This window comes from Vulpes lagopus, chromosome 1, assembly GCF_018345385.1.
Source record: "Vulpes lagopus strain Blue_001 chromosome 1, ASM1834538v1, whole genome shotgun sequence".
NCBI classification, from domain to species: domain Eukaryota; kingdom Metazoa; phylum Chordata; class Mammalia; order Carnivora; family Canidae; genus Vulpes; species Vulpes lagopus.
In genome coordinates this window covers 69,111,099-69,126,174 of record NC_054824.1, presented here as the reverse complement: position 1 = coordinate 69,126,174, position 15,076 = coordinate 69,111,099, and the positions used below count along the sequence as shown (strand labels likewise).

The 15,076-nt window shown below is 39.0% G+C and overlaps 1 protein-coding gene across 3 annotated transcripts in view; it reads left to right on the top strand.

Moving 5' to 3' along the window:
- The window catches only part of UHRF1BP1 (UHRF1 binding protein 1), a 61,866-nt gene that overhangs the window by 26,601 nt on the left and 20,189 nt on the right, over positions 1 to 15,076 (top strand). For all 3 annotated transcript variants that reach the window (XM_041757620.1, XM_041757612.1, XM_041757606.1), the window contains 4 exons: positions 7,562 to 7,751; positions 8,047 to 8,187; positions 8,624 to 8,794; positions 9,437 to 9,629. In XM_041757620.1, coding sequence (XP_041613554.1) covers positions 7,562 to 7,751; positions 8,047 to 8,187; positions 8,624 to 8,794; positions 9,437 to 9,629 — 695 coding nt within the window. The remainder of the gene's footprint in view (positions 1 to 7,561; positions 7,752 to 8,046; positions 8,188 to 8,623; positions 8,795 to 9,436; positions 9,630 to 15,076) is intronic.

Genomic DNA, 15,076 nt, shown 5'->3' with positions numbered 1-15,076 from the left:
TTTTATGTGGACATAAATTTTCAACTTTTTTGGGTGAATATGAGGAGCATAATGATTGCTGGATCGTATGGTTAGAGTATGTTTAGTTTTGGAAGAAACCACCCAACTGTCTTCCAAAGTGGCTACACATTTTGCATTCCCACCAGCAGTGCAGCTCCACGACCTTGCCTGTATTGGGTGTTGTCAGTGTTCCAGATTTTGGCCATTCTAACAGGTGTATAGTGGAATTTCATTATTTTCATTTCATTTCTTTATATATAGTGTAGAGCATATTTTCATATGCTTATTTGCCATCTGTAGATCTACTTTGGTGAGTTGTCTTTCAAGGCCTTTGGTACAATTTTTTATTTGGGTTGTTTTCTTATTGTGAATACGTGTTCTTTTATATTTTGGGTATCGGTCTTTTATCAGATGTGTTTTTTGCAGATATACTGCAAAATACTCTCACAGTCTGAGACTTGTCTTCTCATTCTCTTAACACTGTCTTTGCAGAGCATAACTTTAATTTTTTAAAATATTTTATTCATTTATTCATGAGAGACACAGAGAGAGAGAGAGAAAAAGAGAGGAAAGAGAGAGAGAGAGAGAGAGGCATGGACGCAGGCAGAGGGAGAAGCAGGCTTCATGCAGGGAGCCCGACATTGGACTCGATCCCGGGACTCCAGGATCACACCCCAGGCTGAAGGCGGGCGCCAAACTGCTGAGCCACCCAGGGATCCCAGAAGTTTTTAATTTTAATGAAGTCCAGTTCATCAATTATTTCTTCCCTGGATTGTGCTTTTGGTGTTAAATCTAAAGAGTCATTGCTATACCTAATGTCATCTAGGTTTTCTCTTATGCTATCTTCTAGGAGTTTTTATATCAGTTTGTTTTAAATTTTTGAATTGTGGGCAGCCCAGGTGGCTCAGCGGTTTAGCGCCACCTTCAGCCCAGGGCGTGATCCTGGAGACCCTGGATCGAGTCCCACGTCAGACTCCCTGCATGGAGCCTGCTTCTCCCTCTGCCTGTTTCTGCCTCTCTCTCTCTCCTCTCTGTGTTTCTCATGAATAAATAAAAATTAAAAAAAAATCTTTAAAAAAAATAAAATTTTGAATTGTCTTAAAACTTATTTTTTAAAAATATTTATTCATTCATTCATTCATTCATTCATTCATTCATGATAGACACACAGAGATAGAGAGAGAGAGAGATGCAGAGAGACAGGCAGAGGGAGAAGCAGGCAGAGGGAGAAACAGGCTCCAGCAGGGAGCTTGATACGGGACTCGATCCTGGGACTCCGGGATCACGCCCTGGGCCAAAGGCAGGCACTAAACCGCTGAGCCACCCAGGATCCCCATTATTTTTAACTATGTAAGATACAAAACTAAAGTTCCAAAGTTAAAACTATAATACAAGGTATATGTATGCATGTTTGTTTGTGTTGTCCCTTTTCTTACACAAAATGTAGTATATCATAAACACTTTCCACATTGCTTCTTTAAAAAAACTATGTCCTGGTGATCACTCTATAGAAGTATATACAGCAATGTTCCTTATCCCCCCTGCCTTTTTTTTTAGTAGGCTCTATGCCAAACATATGGTACTTGAACTCATGACCCTGAAATCAAGAGTTGCCTGGTGTACTGACAGACCAGCCAGGCACTTCCCCTACTCCTTTTTGAATTTATAGAATATTCAGAATGTTATAGGGGGGCATCATAGATTGCATAGCCAGTTCTCTATTGATGTTTGAGTTATTTTCAGGGTGTTTGCTTTTACAAATAGTGCAGCAATAAATGGCCTTATCACTTATCATAAGTGTATATGATAGCCTAGTGATTCTGTTTTTTTTTTTGTTTTTGTTTTTTTAAGATTTAAAAATTTTTTTTTTTAATTTATTTATGATAGGCACACAGTGAGAGAGAGAGAAGCAGAGACATAGGCAGAGGGAGAAGCAGGCTCCATGCACCGGGAGCCCGACGTGGGATTCGATCCCGGGTCTCCAGGATCGCGCCCCGGGCCAAAGGCAGGCGCCAAACCGCTGCGCCACCCAGGGATCCCATGATTTTATTTACTTGAGAGAGAATGGGAGAGCATAAGCAGGCGGAAGGGCAGAAGGAGAGAGAGGCAAGCTCTCCACTGAGCAGGGAGTCCAACACAAGGCTTGATCCCAGGACTCTGGGATCATGACCTGAGCGGATGGCAGATACTTAACTGACTGAGCCACCCAGGTGCCCCTAGCCTAGTGATTTTTTACAAAGTTTTACACATCAATAAGCAGACTACTGACTTTGAGAATCCCAGAAGCCTCCTGTGCCCTTTCCAGTCCTATCTGCTCTCAAGGGGAATTTATTGTGATTTTTAAACATCATACCTTAGTTTTCTCTATTTTAAAAGTTATATAAATGTAGTCATGTAGTATGTCATCATTTCTATCTAGTTACTTTAGCTTCATGTGGTGTTTCTGAGAGTTGTCCATGTTACATGCATTTGTAGTTCATTCATCCTCATTACTGTATATTCTTACATTGCATGTCACAGTCTGTTCTGTTGTAGATGGACATGTGGTTTGTTTCTAGTTTCTGGATATTAGGTATACTGTTGCTATATGGAACTGTCTCTATCATGACTGTGGTGGCCTCTATGTATCTGTTGAAACCCTTGACTTGGGCACCATAAAGAATGAATTTTTCTGTATGTAAGTTAAACATATGTAAGAAAAAAGCATAATGCTACTATGAATATTCTTGTACATATCTCTTGGTGTACACATTTCTGTTTTATATAGAAGAGGTGCAGGGTCATAGGCTGTGCGTGTGTTCTTTAGTAGATACTGCTAGATGGTTTTCCAAAGTTTTTGTACCACTTTTCCCACTAGCAGTGCATAAGAGTTCCAGTTGCTAGCACTTAGTATTGTCTATTTTTTTATTTTAGCCATCTGATAGATATGTAGTTGTATCACATTGTGATTTTATTTTATTTTTTTTAAAGATTTTATTTATTTATTCATGAGAGTCACAGAGAGAGATAGATAGATAGATAGAGAGAGAGAGAGAGAGAGAGAGGCAGAGACATAGGCAGAGGGAGAAGCAGGCCCCATGCAGGGAGCCCGATGTGGGACTTGATCCCAGGTCTCCAGGATTAGGCCCTGGACTGAAGGCGGCGCTAAACCGCTAAGCCACTTGGGCTGCCCCACATTGTGATTTTAATTTGCATTTTCTTGATGGTTGGTTTATTGGAATTTTGAATATCTTGTTTAATAAAATATAAGTATTTTTCCTATTTATCTTTTGGGTGGTTTGTCTTTTTCTTATTAATTTGTAGAAGTGCTTTATATATCCTGGAGTCACTCCTTTTGTCTTCTCTTTTTTATTGAGGTATAACTGACATATAACGTGATATTAGTTTCAGGTGTACAGCAAAATGATTTGATATTTGTATATATTGCAAAATGACCACCAGGATAAGTCTAGTCAATATCCATCACTATACATTACCACTGTCCCTTTTATTTTTATTATTTATTTCATTGTATTTTTAAAAAATATATTATTTTTAAGTAATCTCCACACCCAACATGGGGCTCAAACCCACAATCCCCGAGATCAAGAGTTGTGTGCTCCACTAACTGAGCAAGCCAGGCACACTTGCTATCCCTTTTATTTTATTTTTTACTTTTTTAAAAAAAGATTTTATTTATTTATTAGAGAGAGAGAGAAAGCACACACAATTGATGGGGTGGGGCAGAGGGAGAGGAAGAAGCAAACTCTCCAATGAGCAGGTTGCCTGACATGGGGCTCTATCCCAGGACCCTGGGTTTATGACTTGAGCCGAGGGCAGATGTTTAACCCACTGAGCCACTCAGGTGCCCCACCTGTTGTCCCTTTTAAATTGCTCTATTATAATTATTGTAAATTGTCTCCTCTGTATTTCATGTCTTTTTAAATATTTATTTATTTATTTATTTGAGAGAGAGAGAGAGAGAGAAAACAAGTAGGAGGAGTGGAGGGAGAGGGAGAGAATCTCAAGCCGACTCTGCACTGAGCACAAGAGCCTGACATGGGGCCCAGTATCACAACTCTTAGATCACCACCCAACCGAAACTAAGAATCAGAAACAACTGCACCACCCAGGCGCCCCTTTATTTCATGTCTTTTTAATAATTTTTAAAAATTGTGCTAAGAAACATAATATAAAATTTACCATCTTAACCATTTTTAAGCATACCGTTCAGTAGTGTTAACTGTATTCACACCCTGCAGCAAATCCCTAGAGCTTTTTCATCTTCTGAAATTGGAACTCTGTATCCATTTGTATTGGTTTGCTATAACTCCATGACATAATACCACAGAAGGGGCACCAAAATAGTTAAAATTTATTTTTTCACAGTTCTAGGGCTCGAAATCCAATATCAAGGTGTCAGCAGGGTCCTGAGGCCTCTCTCCTTGGCTTGTAGACCTGACTCATCAGCATTTCCTCACATGGATTTTTCTCTGTACCTGCTCATCCCTGGTGTTGTTTCCTTTTTTTCTTTTTAATTGAAGTACAGTTAATATACAATGTTTTTATTGGTTTCAGATGTACAATATAGTGATTTGACAGTTCTACACATTATGTAATGCTCATCATGATAAGTGTAGCTACCATATATTATTACAGTATTATTGACTATATTCCCTATGTTGTACTTTTTATCCTGATTTATTACTTGAAGTATGTACCTCTTCATCACTTCACCTATTTTGCCCATTTCTCCTACCCCTTCCCTCTGGCAACCACCAGTTTGTCCTCTACATATGAGTTTGGTTTTGTTTTGTTTTTTAAAATTCCAATCTAAGTGAAATGGTATTTGTCTTTCTTTGTCTGACTTGTTTTACTTAACATAATACCTTCTAGGTTCAACCATGTTATCACAAATGGCAAGATTTCATTCTTTTTTATAGCTGAGTAATATTTCATTATATATATGTGTGTGTTTATATATAAATACATATATACATATATACATTTATATATAAACACATATATACATACATATATTTATCCATGCATTTGTCGATAGACCCCTGGGTTGCTTCCATATTTGGCTACTGTAAATAATGCTGCCATAAACATAGGGGTGCAGATGTGTTCTTGAATTAGTGTTTTCATTTTTCTTAAGTAAATATCCAGAAGTAGAATTACTGGATCGTATGATACTTCTATTTTTAGTTTTTTGAGGAACCTCCATACTATTTTCCACAGTGGCTGCACCAAATTGCTATTCCCACCAACAGTGCATAGAAGTTCCCTTTTTTCCATATCTTCACCAACACTTGTTTCTTGCTGTTTTGATACTAGCCATTCTGACAGATGTCAGGCGATATCTCATTGTGGTTTTCATTTGCTTCACTGAGGATGAGTGATGTGGATCACCAATATCATTCTTAATGTTTTTTTTTTTTAACAGAAATGATTAATTCTAATGTAGTACAGTATACCTATTTTTTCTCTTTATGGATTAGCTCTTTTGTATCTTATTTAAGGGCTCTTTTCTTGTCCTAGGTATGAAGATATTCTTCTTTGTTTTCTTCTAAAAGTTTTATTGTTTGACCTTTCACATTTAGATACAATCAGTCTTAAAACTGATTATTTTTCTTGTTTTGTGTAAGATAGGGGTCAATATTATTTTTTCCCTGTCGGCATCTTCAAATTGACCATGCCCTGTTATTGAAAGACCATGTTTTCCCAACTGCTCTGTCACCTCTATTATAAATTAAGTGTCTCTCAGTCTAGTTTTGATTTATAAGTGAGGTAGAACATTTATATATATATATATATATATATATATATATATATATATATATATATATATATATTTAAAGATTTTATTTATTTATTCATGAGAGACACAAAGAGAGAGAGAGGCAGAGGCAGAGGGAGAAGCAGGCTCCATGCTGGGAGCCCAATGTGGGACTTAATCCTGGGACTCCAGGATCACGCCCTGGGCCAAAGGCAGGGACCAAACCGCTGAGCCACCCAGGGATCCCAACATTTTTATATTTAATATCATTTGCACTTAACTTCTCTGTGAACTGTCCATATTTTGTCCATTTTTATTGGCCTGTAGGTCTCTTTCTTTTCAGTTTCCTAAAACTCTTTATACATTTGAGATGTTAGCCCTTTGTGATATAAATTGCAAATATATGTATTTTTCCAGTTTATAATTTCCATACCTTCTTTTTCTCTTATAATGAGAACTGATTTCATTTACATGTCAGGAATGTCTGTGTTTTCTACATTCAGAAGGATTTTAACATGGCCTTCATTCTTCTCCTCACCATTTCTGACCTCTCACTGTGGAAGTATAGCTATAATCTTTGGGATATATTTGACAGGGTCTAGTTGGGATTGTTCTTGACCTCTTGCTCACCTAGCTGTAGTTCTTTCCTCTTTCTACTACCTTTGCAGAGTATGCTTGTGTCTTTGAAGATTTTATAGAGACCTAGCATTTCCTTTCCTCTCACAGAACATTCACATTTAGGTAGTTTGTGGACTGTATGAATATTTTTCAGCATGCTTGGGTGGCTTAGTCGGTTAAGTGACTAACTCTTGGTTTTGGCTAGGTCACGATCTCACGGTTGTGGGATGGAGCCCTGAGTCAGGCTCTGTGCTCAGCAGAGTCTTGCTTCATATTCTCTCTCCCTCTCCCTTCCCCTCCCACTCATTCTCTCAAATAAATAAATAAATCTTTATTTTTTATTTTATTTTATTTTATTTTATTTTATTTATTTATTTTTTTAAAGTTTTCGGAGGAAAGATGACATTTGTTTTTTTTTTTTTAATTTTTTTTTTAATTTTTTATTTATTTATGATAGTCACAGAGAGAGAGAGAGGCAGAGACACAGGCAGAGGGAGAAGCAGGCTCCATGCACCGGGAGCCCGATGTGGGATTCAATCCCGGGTCTCCAGGATCGCGCCCTGGGCCAAAGGCAGGCGCCAAACCTCTGCGCCACCCAGGGATCCCACCTCTGCGCCACCCAGGGATCCCACCTCTGCGCCACCCAGGGATCCCAATAAATCTTTAAAAATACATATATATTTATATTTTTGGAATATAATGGAAGAGATATATTTATATGTGTATATATTTTAAGATTTATTTATTTATTCATGAGAGTCACACACACAGAGAAGCAGAACCTAGGCAGAGGGAGAAACAGGCTTCCTGCAGGGAGCCTGATGCGGGACTCGATCTGGGTCCCGTGAGCTGAAGTCTGATGCCCAACTCTTGAGCCACCCAGGCATTCCTAAAAATATATTTTTCAATTTATTCTTTCTAACAGAAGGGGGATTATTTCCAGGTCAACTTTTTTTCTTTCATTTCATTCTTCAAAAAATCCAATTAAAAAGAGTACAAAAAATTTTCAAAATTAAAAAAATTTAAGTAGAAATAGGAAGAGAGAAATAAAGAAGTCACCCACAGTTCCTAGCACCCAAAGAGAGATAGTGTTAATAATCTTGTCTGATGTCTTCCACTATAAAGAGTGTGTGTACCATGTCTCACCTGATTCTGAACATTGGTCTGCCTCATTTGTTGTAGTGAGTATGGCTTTGCTGAGAAGGTGGTGGAAGGGATGTTCATCATCGTCAATTCTATCACCGTCAAGATTCACTCCAAGGCCTTCCACGCTTCTTTTGAATTGTGGCAGCTCCAGGGCTACAGTGTCAACCCCAATTGGCAGCAGAGTGACCTCCGCCTCACCCGCATCACTGACCCCCACCGAGGAGAGGTGACAGCCCTAGTGTTAGGGGAGATTCAAAATGGGACTGATTTTTAAAGGATATTATTCCTGCTTTGGGGATTTCCTCAGATATGTCCCTCCATTCTATGCGAACCCAAGAATCCCAGCGTTACTGTTACATCTTTTCTTCTCTCAGGGATCTCTGATCCATTATATTCTATTGGTAGGATCCCAACTGAGAATGGTGGGAGTTCCTGCTTTGCTTATCTTTTCCCCTTGGACTTCCTGCTTCTTGGTTAATTTCTTCCATAGAATTAAGGGATTTTACCTTTTTTCCTTCTAGGTTTTAACATTTAAGGAAATAACTTGGCAAACACTTCGCATTGAGGCAGATGCTACAGACAATGGTGATCAGGATCCAGTTACCACTCCACTAAGGCTTATTACCAACCAAGGCAGGATCCAAATAGCCCTCAAGAGAAGAGTAAGTATGTTTTCTGACTCCATGAAAACTTCCATCTTTTATTCTCCTAGATAGCCTGGGAGTTGGTGTTCTTTCCTTTTTGAATAATATTGGCTCCAGGAATAACCATCGAAAGGGGCAGACCTGTAATTCAGTGTTGTACAGAACGTTTCTGTGAACATTTGCACCTCCTTGTCACCTGAATTTTGGAAACCACAAATTTTACCCATATATAGGGACTGTGACATAGGTACCTAGCAGTTGACTACTGTTGTTTCTTGTTAATCCAGAAAACATTAGTAGTTTTGTAAGAAATTGACTCTCCATAGTGTTTGCTGCTTTCCTTTCATGTTCTGGGGATTGAAAAACCATTTCTGGAATTAACTGGGCAGTCATCACATGGAGGAGTTGGAATGAGACCAGATGTTGAACCCCATGTTTTATGTGGCCCCTTCAGACCAAAGATTGCAATGTGGTAGCCTCCAAGCTGATGTTCCTGTTGGATGACCTGCTGTGGGTGCTAACTGACTCACAGCTCAAAGCTATGATGAAGTATGCAGAGTCGCTGAGTGAGGCCATGGAGAAGTCAGCCCAGCAGAGAAAGAGCCTGGCCCCTGAACCTGTACAGGTTAGAGGCAAAATAGATACCCTTGGTGGGGCTAGGGAGATGATAGGCCAGACCTAATTCATGTTCATGCCAACATAGATGGAGTTGATACTTTATGGGGTATTTGTCATTTGGATAGGCTTTGTTATGCTTCTAATTTATTCATTTATTCTGTTCATTGGGTACCTCCAGTGTATTAACTATATAGTACTAGCCACTGGGAAGGAAAAGTAGAATAAGCCTCTTATTCCTGTCCTTGGAGCTCTCACTGTCTTAAAATATGGACTGTACACAAGTTATTACAATAGGAGGTAGTAAGTGCTGTGTTATAGGTAGACACTATGCCATGAGAGCACAAAGAAGAGGGACCTCACTACACAGGCTTACCATCAGTCAGCTAAGTCCTGGGGGATGAGAGCTTGGGGGCAGTTCAAACCTCAGAACAGTACTCTGACTTGAGTTACTAGACTAATTATAATTAGGCTTTTTGGAGTTTGGGTTATTTAGGTGGGACAGACCTAAGTGAGCTACTAGGTGAATAGTTATGAAAGGGAGGGGGCATATTGCTAAATTGTGGCTTTCTTTAGCCTGAGCTAAAGCTTAAGAAAGCCTGTGCGGAGCCTCTCTGGGTTTGGACTTCTTGTTTTTCTCTGTCACATGTAGATCACCCCACCTGCTCCCAGTGCCCAGCAGTCCTGGGCCCAGGCATTCAGTGGTGGCCAGGGCAGCAGCAACAGCAGCAGCAGTCGCCTCAGCCAGTATTTTGAGAAATTTGATGTGAAAGAGTCTTCCTACCATCTGCTCATCTCCCGCCTGGATCTGCACATTTGCGATGATAGCCAGTCCCGAGAGCCAGGTACCCTGTCAGTTCTGAGCCTGGGCTGCCTGGTCTGTCAACTCCTTCAGCTCCAGACAAAGCTTTGGGATGGAAGGCTCTTTGCAAGATGCTGTGGAGTAATTTAGTTGGCTTCCCTAATTCCAGGCATTCCTTGGGCCTCAGTCTTTGTGGCACCTCTGTCTGTTGGTGTGAGGTAGTGCTTACAGCCTTTAGGGTGTAGTGAGACCACTGGTAATACTTAATGAGATACAGAGGCCAGCACTCTCCCAGGCTTCACTAAGTCAGAATCTTCAGGGGCAGACCTCAAGCAGTGTATACATTTTTTTCTCCCCAGTGTGTCTTGGGCAATGATGAACACTGGTTTAACCTTGTAGGAAAGTAAATTCAAGTATAGGAAACACCAGGATTTTCAGGTTTTTGAGTCAATGTAAGTATTTTTTATTTATTTTTACTTTTTTTTTTTTTGTTTAAATATTTTATTTATTTATTCGTGAGAGACACAGAGAGAAAGAGAGGCAGAGACACAGGCAGAGGGAGAAGCAGGCTCCATGCAGGGAGCCTGACATGGGACTCGATCCTGGGTCTCCAAGATCACGCCCTGGGCTGAAGGTGGCACCAAACCGCTAAGCCACTGGGACTGCCCCAATTTAAGTATTTTTTTAAAAAGATTTTATTTATTAATTTGAGAGAGACAGAGAGAGAGAGAAAGAGAGAGAATGAGCAGGGAGGAGGAAGGGACAGGGAGAGGGAGAAGTAATTCCCTGTTGAGCAGGGAGCCTGACACAGGGCTCAATCCCAGGACCCCAGGACTTCAGTACCATGACCTGAGCTGAGGGCAGAGGTTCAACCGACTGAGTCACCCAGGTGACCCCATATTTTTTATGTGTAAATGCCCTCTTCCCAAGCAGAGAGGTTATGTTGTATTCTCTTCATGCTTTTACATTCATTAGGGCAGTTAGTATTACATACACATATATGTTTATTCAAAGTGAGAAAGGAATTGACTAATTTTTTTCTTTCATGAACCTTGGGAAAATCACCTAACCTCCTGCTTAACCTCTTTGAGTTTCTTCATTTGTGAACTTGAGTTAAATCATATCTGACTCCTTTACTGCATTGGTTGTCGGTCTCAACTGAAATAATATACTGAATTTGGGGGACCTTAATTATAGTCACATACTCGGTATTATTATTCCTTTGCTGCCTGTTCCTTTAATACTCTATATTTTTTTTATTTATTTATTTATTTATTTATTTATTTATTTATTTAAATTCAATTTGCCAACATATAGTATAATACCCGGTGCTCATCCCATCAAGTTATAGTCCCTTTATACTCCCCTTTGCACCACCTTTTGGCTTGAGATGCTCTCATATGGTAGATTTTTTTTCTTGTGCTGCCTTATCCTTTCTGAAGGTTATGTCTGCCTCTTAATGACACCTATACTATTTCCTTGGGGGATCTTACCTTTCCTTTCTGGGGCTTCAGGCAGCATTTGTCTCTCTTGCTTAGCTATTCCTTGGTGTTGAAGTGACTTCAGTCCCAATCTACTCCCACTCTGAGAGAGCTAAAAGAAGCAGTGACAACATAGATTGCTTTTGTGACTACAAGAAATAAATTGCTCACTGGTTTGCCACCAGTTACTTTGGAAGTTCTTTCCTAAAACGATTATTATTTTGTTTGGTTGTTTTTTCCAAGTGTAACTCCAGAGGCTTTCGGTTTTTTCTCTTGTTTTATCTTGAATCCTTTCAGAGGTCTTTATTAAGAGTATATTGTTAAGAGTTTTATCCTTTTGGGATGCATAGGTGGCTCAATGGTTGAGCATCTGCCTTTGCTCAGGGGGTGATCCCCAAGTCCTGGGGTCAAGTCCCGCACTGGGCTCCCGGGAGAGAGCCTGTTTCTGTCTCTGCTTATGTATTTGGCGCTCTCTCTGTGTCTCTTAGAATAAATAAATAAAATCTTAAAAAAAAGTTTTATACTCTTTCTTGATGGAGAGGTATTGAGCACTGTCCTCTTCATATGGCCAGGACCCATAATCCAAAGGAAGATGTGAATGATTAGCCTCCTGCAGCCCTCATATATTTATTTATTAAACTAAATTTCTCTACTTGGTGGAATTTAGGGAATTTTTGAATGAGATATTTTTAGGTATGGGGATAACTCCCAACTTACCTTACCAAAGTATGGTGTATGACTCTTAAAGGAGCAAGAAACAGAACAAGTTCTTGTGAACTTGACTCTTCTGGGATTTGGGGAAAAGGGGAAGGGAAAACTAGCTGGCACAGTAAGAGCTCTATAATTCTCTGGAGTTGTTCTATCTAAGATGGAGCCACATGTGACTACTGTTGGCTGATCCAAATTGAGATGGGCTGCAAATTAATATATGCATGAAATTTTGAAGATATAATAGATAATTATCATATTATATCTTGAAATGATAAAATATTATATTCATTTAAGTAGTATGTATTATTAAAGTTAATTTCACTTTTTTAAAAAACTTTTTTTTGTATGGCTACTAGAAAATTTAAAATTACTTATGTGGCTTACATTCTATTTCTACTGGATAGCATTGCTCTAGAACTGTCTGTCTAGTATGGTAGCCAATAGCCACATGTGGCTGTTAAGATTAGAATTAAATAAATTAAAAAATTCAGTTCTGGGACGCCTCAGTGGCTCAGCGGTTGAGCGTCTGCCTTTGGCTTGGGGCGTGATCCCGGAGTCCCAGAATCAAGTCCCACATTGGGCTTCCTGCATGGAACCTGCTTTTCCCTCTGCCTATGTATCTGCCTCTCTCTCTCTCTCTGTGTCTCTCATGAATAAATAAGTAAAATCTTTAAAAAGAAATTCAGTTCCTCACTTGCAACGGCCACATTTCAAGTGTTCAGTACAATCTACAGACCATATAAGATTTTCATCATCACAGAACATTTTAGTGCTGTTCTAGAGGCTTGTTAAAGGCTAGATCTATCTGCTTTTTCATCAAGGGACACCATAGCCTGGGATGTTGGGTCCTTGAGTAACATGCTTACCTCTCTCCCTTGGTATTGGAAGTGAAATTATTAGAAAATAGGTGGGTCCTCAGGGACAGCTTAGTGTGAGGTGGGGCAGCATTATCTCTAAAAATAAAAGGGAGCAGTGTATACAGCCTTCAGTTGATGAGGAAGAGTGTCACCTGCCTCTTTAATCTTTTTTCCTTAGGATGAGGCCTGTGAGCCAAAAACTTTCTTTCCCTCTCTTAAGGCCACACGGTCCTCATCCCATCCTCATCCCACCAGTTCGTTGGAGAATTTTAATTAGTCTTTTATGGATACTACTTATCATTTATGTCCCATATATCATTATGTGCATATAATTAACCATGTTGGTAATTGATAATTAAATATAATTAGATTTTGATTTTAATTCTACACCCTACTTTAATATGCACAGTCTGTGTAGTTTATTCTTCTTTTAGGTCTAACTAACTCCAATGGGGGGAGCATTGCTGTGAAACCCTCTCCTTCCAGTAGTCTCACTCATGCATTTTTTTTAAAGATTTAAAAAAAAAAATTATTTATGAGAGACACAGAGAGAGAATGAGAGATCTCATGAGAGAGAGGCAGAGACAGGCAGAAGGAGAAGCAGGCTCCATGTAGGGAGACCGATGTGGGACTCTATCCTGGGTGTCCAGGATCATGCCCTGGGCCGATGGCACTAAACCACTGAGCCACCCGGGCTGCCCTCAGTCATGCATTTTTTTTTTTTTCAGTCATGCATTTTTAACTGGGATGCTATCACCCAACGGCAGAGAAAAATTGGCTCTTTTAAACATCTTTATTGAGATTGAATTCACATAGCGTACAATTCACCCATTTAGAATATACAACTCAGCATTTTTTAGTACATTCATGGGGTTGTGCAGTCATCACTACAATCTAATTTTAGAACATTTTTGTCTGGGCAGCCCCGGTAGCACAGCGGTTTGGCGCCGCCTGCAGCCTGGGGCGTGATCCTGGAGACCCTGGATCGAGTCCCGCCTCAGGCTCTCTGCATGGAGCCTGCTTCTCCCTCTGCCTGTGTCTCTGCCTCTCATTCTCTCTGTGTGTCTCTATAAATAAATAAACAAAATCTGTAAAAAAAAAAAAAACAAAAAAAATTTTGTCCTTCCTAAAAGAAATCATGTACCCATTAGCTGTCACTTTCCATTTTGCAGCTCTAAGCAACCACTGATCTCCCTTCTGTTTTAAATTTTGCCTATTCTGGACATTAAAAAATGGGTTCTTTGGTGAGATGTGGGGGCAAAAAATAGTCTTAGCTATAACATGGTTTCTGCCCTTCCAGAGCTTAACCCTGCATGAAAAAATTTTATTCCTTATATTTAATTTCTTTCATTGGGTTTTCTTGGTTATCACATTAGGAGCATTGACATTGAATTCATGGAAGAAGCACAAGATATGGTGAATAGATGGCTGTGAATAGAATACTTTTTCCCTATTGATTGCTTAATTTGAAAATCATGCAGTGGGAGTGGCCTTGCACATATATGCCTGTTGGCTGCCATTGACTGCCTTGTTGGTGGTGTTATATTTGAGCCTCAGTGCTTTTGTAATTTGAACTTAAAGAAATAAAAATAGTTTTTATTTTATTATTTATTTCTACAAGTTATTCAGCAAATCATTAAGTGTGAAAAGAAAAAATATGACCTAGTCTTAATGAATACCTAGAAGCTAGATAGGCTAAAAGATTTTTTCTCATAATAAGTGAAAGTTAAAAGTTATGTTTACTGAGGTGCATCTGGCTGGCTCAGTTGGTAGAGCATGAACCCTTGATCTCGGGGTAGTGAATAAGCCCCACATTGGGCATAGAGCTTACTTTAAAAAGTTCATTAAAATTCATTTTAAGAAATTTATTTAAATTTTCCATTTTTTGCTGAAAAATACTTTTAAATAATTAAAAATTTGATTATATTGCTGTTGTGATTTCTGATTTGCATATGTAATTTGATACATTATGATCTATATAAAATAAATTTCATTAAAGGTTACTCAGCAAATATACGTATAAAGTTGTTAAATATTAATAGCTTTAACTTTTATTTATTTATTTTTTAAAGATTTTATTTTTTTATTCATGACAGAGAGAGGCAGAGACACAGGCAGAGGGAGAAGCAGGCTCTATGCAAAGAGCCTAATGTGGGACTCCATCTTAGGACTGGGGCTCTGGGATCATGCCCTGAGCTGAAGGCAGACACTCAACTGCTGAGCCACCCAGGCTTCCCAATAGCTTTAAGTTTTAAATTTAACTTTTGATTTAAAACAATTATTTAATCTTTCATAACCATGCATTGAATAAAAGGAGTAAACTTCATACTCATTCTTTTTATGTATAAAGCACAGGTAGACATATAGTACATAAGCAGATACATAGTGTATCTGTGGTATGAAAATTTCATGAAGAGGGGGCAATTGGGGAAAAAATGTCT